Source organism: Vigna umbellata, chromosome 1 (assembly GCF_029865625.1).
Source record: "Vigna umbellata cultivar VRB3 chromosome 1, Vumbellata_1.0, whole genome shotgun sequence".
NCBI classification, from domain to species: domain Eukaryota; kingdom Viridiplantae; phylum Streptophyta; class Magnoliopsida; order Fabales; family Fabaceae; genus Vigna; species Vigna umbellata.
This window is the reverse complement of record NC_142165.1, coordinates 77,768,444-77,776,768: the sequence shown is the minus strand read 5'-3', so window position 1 is coordinate 77,776,768 and position 8,325 is coordinate 77,768,444. Positions and strand designations below refer to the sequence as shown.

The window sequence follows — 8,325 nt, the reverse complement described above, 5'->3', positions numbered from 1 at the left end:
GCCTACTTCGCCACAAAAGGAAAGAGTAACCGTATTTATGGAAACAACATTATTTTTTTCTAAGCTAATAAGGATATTATTATTCATTAACTGTCTTTCCTGTTGCATGACATAAGAAAAGATTTTTGAAATAGGGGTATGAGGTCCATTAGAAGAACATGAGATTGGATATTACTGTAGTGTTCATTTAGACCTCTAATAAACTACAAGGCATGGTCTTCATGTTTCCTTGGTGAAATGGTTGAAAGAATTTTGTAGGAATATTTCACCTCACATGTGCAAACAGGGTTAGGACAAAAATTCTCCAATTCATCCCACACGACCCAAAGGTTTGTGAAAATCATTGACAATGTGATTTCTTTGTTCTAGGGAGACAACTTCATTTTGTCATTCAGCGATATGCAACAAATCACCTTGGAAGAATCTAGATTTTACATCATCCAAGATGGGTTGGGCATTTTTCATCCAAAGAATACTATGCCTTATGTCTGGTGAGACATGATGAACCAACCAGGAAACCACCTTATTGTTACACCTCTTATAGGAACTGTGGGAAACATCTGATTTGGGTGGCTCGACAACAATCCCATCAACAACTTGGGCTTTGTTCTTGGCACTCAATCCAATGGCCATAAATTTTCTCCATACGTGGTAATTATTTGAATCAAGGAGGGAGAAACCAAAGAGATGGCAAAACTCTCGCTAGGATGAAGATACAAGAATCTTGAGAGATGGTTATTTTCATTGTTATCTCATTGGCAAGTGTACTAAATCGTATCAAGTAATATAAAATGGTAAGACCAAGTATCGTTTCCCAAGAGACTCGTGTCACTAAACAATCGTATAATAGCTTAACTAATTAAGACTAAAGATCGATTCCAATAATTGAAATTAAAATGCAATAAAAGTAAACATAATAACTTGAATGTAAATTTAATCTTTTGAAGCTAAAACAAGAATGAATGAATGATATTGAGATGATATGAGATGATGATGTTGTTGGGGTTTGATTTCACCTACTTCACTTTCATGCATATTAGAACTCCTCTTCTTCATTGGAATGCTAATGTCACTTACAAAATTACTTAGAACCTAATCCCTTAGCGTAAAAAGCCTAGCCTTGATAATTAAACAACAATCCCTTGAAACCCTAATTAATAACCAATTCTGCATTAAGAAAAGAAGCTTAAGACAACTAAACGTCCAATTTCTATCCCTAGATAATATTTCCTTTAGGTGAAATCCTCCAGATCATGGTTCCTAAGTATTTCCCAATAACAAAGAAATCCAATCATCAAGTTATGAATGGCCAAAAACATAATAAGCATTAAGAATAGGAGAAAATCACTAGCATTCAATGAAAGAAGCATAAAATATTCAAAACATATTCAAATACATGAAGTTCAGAGGTTACATCTTTCCCCAACAACAAATGATTTAGCTCTCCATTATCATGGAGAACCTTGGCATACAATGGAAGAATGAAAATGAGATGGAAACCCTAGAAAGAGAAAAGGAAAGCTCCCGCATGCCCAATCTGCCTCCAAAGGGTCGAAAATAGGGTTTCTGTGCTTCAAGCGCGAAAAGATACGAACCCTAATGTCTAGAGGCCTTTAAATAAATCCAAAACTCCATATGGGCCAACGTTGCCAACACTCAGCGCCATAACTAGGGGCAAGCAGGTGAAACTGCACGAAGAGTAGCGTTCAGCGCCCTCGCAACCAAACATCCTGCGGTGTAGCTGACTGGCAGTCAACGCCTAAAGAAGGGCAACCAGGCGTGGTTCGTGACTTTCTCCACTGAGCACCCAGAAGAAGGCAACCAGGAGTGCTTGCGTGACCACTAGTGCTGAGGGCCCCTAAAGAGGGCAACAAGGCGTGATTTAGTGGCAACCGGCTATGAGGGACCTTGAAGGAGGCAACCAGGCATGATTTCGTGGCAACCAGCACCCAGGGCCCCCAAAATGGGCAACCAGGCGTCCTTGAGCCTTCTGCAGCCTTCTTTTCTGGTGCTTCTGCTATCCTTCCTGGGTTCCAACTTGTTGATACTTTTTTCTTCTTCCAAAACATATTAATCTCTTGTTTTGAGTTTAATTGTGTGAATAAGAGAGTTGAGGTTATACTTAATGATTTTTACCACTAATTGCCTTGATTTTGTAGGTTATTGGAATGATTTGGAGGAGGAGTTAAAGTATCAAGGAGTGGGACCCAAAGAGGACAGAAAAAACACCAAAAGAGAAGGCTACAAAAGGTCGCAGGATGCCTAGTTACACTTTTCTGGGGCCCTAGGCGCAGGTTCTCACGCAACCAAGCCTGGTTGCCCTTTTCTGGGCCCTTAGCGCCAAATAGCTCGCACCAGTGCCTGCTTGCTCATTGAGGGGCGCTGAGCGGCAAACTCCAAGTACCGTAGGACGCCTGGTTGCCCCTTTCAGGGCCCTCAATGCCACTTCTCTCACAAGCTCGCCCGGTTGCCCTAAGTAGGGGCGTTGAGCGCCAACGTTTTGGGCCTTTGGACTTATTTTTTATCTATTTAAGGATTTGCACGCCTTAGGGTTCACATCTTTAGAAGGCTGAAGCGCAGAAAGACACTTTTCGACCCTTTGGAGGCAGATTTGGGTGCGAGAGCTCTCCTCTTCATTTTCTAGGCTTTTTATCTCACTTTCATTCCATTGTACACCAACGTTCTCCATGACTATGGAGAACTAAACTCATTTGTTGTGTAGGAATATGTAACCTCTAAACTTTCATGTATTTGAATTATTTTATGCTTCTTTCATTAATTGTTAGTGATTTCCTCCTTTGCTCAATGCTTCTTATGTTTTGATCACTCATAGCATGATGTTTAGATTTCTTTGTTATTGGGAAATACCTAGAAATCTTGATCTGGAGAATTTCACCGAAAAGAAATATTGCTAAGGGATAGGGATAGGATGTGTGGTTGTCTTAAGCTTCTGTTCGTAATGCAGAATTGATTATTAGGAATGCAAGGGATTGTGGTGTAATAATTAAAGATAGGCTTTTTATGCCGAGGGATCGGGTTCTAAGTAATTTAGAGAGTGACGTTAACAATTTAATGAAGAAGATGAATTCTTATATGCATGAAAGTAAAGAAGGTGAAATCTAAACCCCAATAACATAATCATCTCATATTATCAACACTATTCATTCTTGTGTTAATCCTCAATTGATCAATTTGCATTCATATTTACTTTTGTTGCATTTGCATTTAAACACCAACAAAATAGTTTTTTTCAGTCTTAATTAGTTGAGTAATTACACGATTGTTTAGGGCCGTGAGTCTTCTGGGATACGATACTTGGTCTTACCATTTATTATAAATTGGTACGTTTCGGTACACTTGTCGAAGTCTTAACAAGTTTTTGGCGTCGTTGCTGGGGACTTGTTAAGACCTCGACAAGTGTACCGAATCGTATCAAGTAATAATAAATGGTAAGACCAAGTATCGTTTCCTAAGAGACTCACGACACTAAACAATAATGTATTTACTTAACTAATTGAGACTTTGAACAACAATTTAGGGTTTTTAAATGTAAAAACAAGAAAGTAAATGTGAATGCAATTTTGATCAATTGAAGAGAAACGCAAAAGTGAATGATGATGTTGGTATTATGGGATAAAGATGTTGTTGGGGTTTAGATTTCACCTAATTACTCTCATGTATATAAGAATTCTTGTTCTTTAACAATTGTCAATGTCACTTTCTAAATTACTTAAAACCCGATGTCTCGGCGAAAGAAGCCTATCCTTAATTACTAAACCACAATGTCTTGCATCCCTAATAATTAATTTTGCATTACGAACCAAACCTTAAGACAACCAAGTGTTCTATCCATATGTCTAGGCAATACTTCCCTTGGGAGAAATTCCCCAATTCTAAGTTTCTAGGTATTTGTCAATAACAAAGAAAACCAAAAATCATGCCATGAATGAGTTAAACATAACCAGCATAGAGCAAAGGAGAATAACCCTAACAATTAATGAAAGAAGTATATATAAATTGGAATCAATTCAAATACATGAGAGTTTTAGAGGTTACATCTTCCCCAACAACAAATGAATTTAGTTCCCCCTTGTCATGGAGAAACAATGTGTACAATGGAATGAGAATGAAAGATAAACCCTAAAAACTAAAAATGAGAGCTTCCGCATCCAATTCTGCCTTCGGAGAGATGAAAGAATCTGAATTTGCGTCTCTTCTGTCAAAAGATACTCCCACTAGGATGTCCAAGTCCTTACATACAGTTGAATTGGATCATAGTCCAACATCGCCAGCGCTCAGCGCCCCTACTTAGGGCGCCCAGGCGAGCTTGCGAGAGAAGTGGCGCTCAGCACCCTAGGATGGGTGCCTAAGCGTGAAACAATTCTCGAGAACTGGCGCTCAGCGTCCCTGAAAGGGCGCTCAGATGTGAATGTGAGACTTTCAGTGTTGAGGGCTCCTAAGAAGGGCGCCTAGGCGTGCTTGCGAGACAATCAGCGCTCAGGGCCCCAAAAAAGGACGCCCAAGCATCCTGCGAGCTTCTGCAGCCTTCTCTTCTGGTGCTCTTTTTGTCCTTTCTGAGTTTCAACTCCTTGATATTTTAATCGTCTTCAAATTTATTCCAATTTCCTACAAAATCAAGGGAGTTTAGTGATAAAATCCTCAAGTATAACCTAAACTCTATTATTCACACAAATAAGCTAAAAACATGAGTTCAAGCAAGCTTCTAAGTCAAAAAGGGTTGATTTAGTATCAAAATTACATAACAGATAATGGTATAAGGGGATGGACGTCGAACTTGTCGATATTGGACATTACTGTCGATGTTTGAACGTCGAACGGTGTATACTTTGATGTTACCTTCAGTGTTTTTTTTTTAGATTTGATTCGGTTTAGCTCATTCAACCAAACCTGAAACACAGAAACCAGTTTTCCAATTCATATATATTGATAGAATTAATTAATTTAAACCATGCTATCATCAATTCATCAATTCCAATTAAATAGTAAAACTAAAAGACGCTAATGCTATCATCAAAACTTAAAAGAACCCAGTTTTCCATTCATCTATTCATAGTATTCATCTATTCACAATAATCTATTAACAGTTTAAAAGCTGCACAAGTAAGAAAATGCTACTATCATGAAAGGAAAAACCTAAAGCTACAACTATTTAAAATGTTTATTCAAATATTGTGCCCAATCTTCTCTTATCGTCTTTATTACTGAAGTGGACAATGGAGAGGTAGTGTTGAACCACTGCATAATCAAGGAAACTTTACTATTATATTGATTTTAATGTCAAAAGTTTATTGATATTTGTAAGATTTTCAAATGTAAATTTCTACCTCAGTCCATTCCCCTATGATTTCTGCTCGGATGATTGCCTTCATCCATGACATGATGTAGTAGCCACATTCCCAGGAATCAATTTGCTTATTACACTAAACATGTGAAAGAACTTAGTCAAATGTAATGGTTTAAATTTGACTACGAAAATTAAAGGTTAAAGATCAACGAATTCCAACCTTAGGATGTATAATTTCAAGTTGTTGTCCTCTGGTCCTAGTCACAACTCTAAAAAAATTTGAAACATTAGAAACATAAGTTAATATATTAATATCATAATGAATTGATAAGAATGAATGTAATACTTACGATTGTATCAAAGACTTCAACTCCGCTTTAATCTTCCTATGAAGAGAACAAAACCATACAACTTGTGCTTTTTTTGGAATGATCACCATGAGTTGCCAATGGCCCCTGTCATGTGCCAACAATTAGTGAGTTAGTTTATTGATTAAAATTTGATAAAAGTTGACAATATTGGGAAACACATACGCATCAATGTATGGGGCGATATATATCTCTTTGTTAGACTCAGTCATCCATGTTTGAATATATGATTTTCTGAAATCTAATGTGTTTCCAGATGGTTGAATGGTCTGAGGTTCAAGAAAGCCATAAACTGACGCCCGACCTGATTCAACTACGATGGTGTCCATGTACCTGTAAGAATAAAGTTAAGTATATTTATTAAAAAGTAATAATACTAATATACAAATTGGAAAATAACAAATAAAAACTTACATGCACCATAGTTGTATGCATGAAATGTTGAGCATTTTTTCTCCACCAATGATCTCATATGCATCATTGAAATTAATATACAATGGAACATGTCACTCGAGCCCAAATGTTCTTAACTCCCACAACATCTCTACCGGTCCTTTTCTCAACTTATTTAATCTGGAGGTCAATATGGATATAACATCATTATTGTCTTCTGCTTCCTCACGAGCCTCATTCACAGGTTGAGCAATGGGTTGTTTCTCAGGACGGTAGAACTGCAACTCACATTTACAAAAGTTAGAAATCATTTAATTATAACTTGAAGATTTAAGATAATAAAAAGAAGAATATAATACCACTGGTTGGCCAAAATATGGCATGATCATAGCCTTAGGCCAAGCTATAAATGTGCCTAAGGCCTCCCCCACGAATTGGACTTCAGATGTAGGCACTGGCACTCGAGCCTAGGGGTCTCTTGGATCATCAATCATTACCCGCGCGTGAGTGGACAATAAAGGAGCACCATGAATGGTTTGGCCTCCTACAATCTGTCGTCCCACGGCCACTACGCGTGGAGGATCCTCATCAACCAAAAACTAATACTGAATATTGTAATGAGTATGATCTGCAGTAGAGCATGAGCCTTTGGTGCTCACACGAGGTGTAGTAGGATCATCTGTAGGGGCATCCTCCTGCTGTGACTGTTGTTGTTGCTCTTGTTGTTGTTGTTGTTGTTGTTGTTGTTGTTGTTGTTGTTGTTGTTGTTGCTGTTGCTATTGTTGGGTGATCATCGCAAGTTTTTCTTCGAGCATTATGAAGCGTTCACTCATGCTTTCCTCTAATTCGACTTGCACCTGTTGCCTGATGCTACTAACCATTTCCCGAGTCACGACTCTGTGCTTCTTGGTTTTGGGCCAAAGTAGTCCCTCAATCCAATAGCTCCTCCAACAGCACGCACACGACCTGGGCGGTCTAGCCGACCTGTGGCTGCTACTAGGAGGTCCTCCCTACCTTGTGCCACAAATGTGCCTTGACTCTGTTGGTCAACCAAGTAATCCTGCATATCATAATGAAGCTAGACACATTAAAAAGTTTGTTACATAATTTTTTTATGAACTATGGTAATCAGTTAAAAGTTTTCACTTACAATTCTCTGGGATATCTCCTGAGCAGACTGGGATGTAAACTGGCCATTGAACTTTGTCCGTGCAGCCTTCCACAATTCATGTCTGGCTGGTGGAGGTGCTAGATCAGGTGACTCAAGACCTAACTCCTCAGCGCGACGTTTTCTCATCTTTTTCTCTAATAACGCATAACCACCACGTGACAGTACATGGGGTGTATCATTAAGCTTCTGCCTCTATTGGGCGACTATCCTTTTCACCTATGAAAAAATGAAAATCATTAAGCGTAAATCACAAATTAACATCTTGTGTGACTAGAGCAAAATATTAAAAAACATACCTGTCACTCAGGAGTAAGTCTAGATTCTTTAAACTGCACCCACTCTTGCTCAATTATTTTATATTTTGTACAGGGAGTGATGGAAGACCATCTAAGACGCACATTGGACCTCTTACTAGAGCCATGGGAAAGAGGATTCAAGAGGAAGAAGGATCACCTACCATTTTGCTTTTATGGAAGGTAATTTACATTGATTCTTTTTCCCATAATTAAAAGCACATTTTTCCTTGCTTTGTAGGATTAATAAAAAGCAGCTGCCAATATAAAGACTTGGGGGAAAAGCTTGCTGCCCAAGCTATCAAACAAAGGTGTTTTACATGTGTGCTGCTGGCCAAAACCACCAAAATAGAATTTGGCGCTTTCCATTTTCAAACTTGCTGCCCAAGAATTCACATGAGCTGTGAGGTTCCTACACATACTCATTCCACTCAAACACACCAACCATCAATCAATCTCATTCAATTTCCGCTGCATCCACACTGCTGATTTCAATCCGCTGCACCAATACTGTTCTCGGCAAGGTCCAGGTCATTCTAAGCATGGCTAAGCTTCCATCAAGTGGTATCATGAGCTTAGGTCGTCCACACACCAAGAGCTAAGCTATTTCATCCATTTTTATTCCAATTCTGTTTCTGTTTTTGCATTCTGTCCAGTTTTTGTTCCAGTACTGTTTCCATTTTATTTTGGTTCTGTTCTTCTTAATTTGGTGTGTTTAATCATTGTTCGGTGTGCTTCCATTCTGTTATCATGTTTATCCTTTATTTTAAACGGTGAATTTTCTTTGTTTGAGTC

The 8,325-nt window shown here is 38.4% G+C and overlaps 1 protein-coding gene across 1 annotated transcript; it reads right to left on the bottom strand.

Moving 5' to 3' along the window:
- Positions 1 to 5,327: 5,327 nt before the first annotated feature.
- Positions 5,328 to 6,122, bottom strand: LOC148206458 (uncharacterized). Its single transcript, XM_088107910.1, has 5 exons — positions 6,088 to 6,122; positions 5,839 to 6,006; positions 5,656 to 5,760; positions 5,526 to 5,574; positions 5,328 to 5,441 (listed from the first exon to the last, which is right to left on the bottom strand). Exons 1-5 carry the CDS (start codon positions 6,120 to 6,122, stop codon positions 5,328 to 5,330), a joined length of 471 nt encoding a protein of 156 aa, XP_087964036.1.
- Positions 6,123 to 8,325: the final 2,203 nt, after the last annotated feature.

Excerpts from the sequence above, each read along its gene's own strand:
- LOC148206458 (XM_088107910.1), bottom strand. The coding sequence starts at position 6,122 with ATGCTCAACATTTCATGCATACAACTATGGTGCAT. Across the intron at positions 5,575-5,655 it reads TTGAAGTCTTTGATACAATC|AGTTGTGACTAGGACCAGAG; the intron begins GTAAGTATTACA and ends AAATTTTTTTAG. Across the intron at positions 5,442-5,525 it reads TTGAAATTATACATCCTAAG|TGTAATAAGCAAATTGATTC; the intron begins GTTGGAATTCGT and ends TCACATGTTTAG.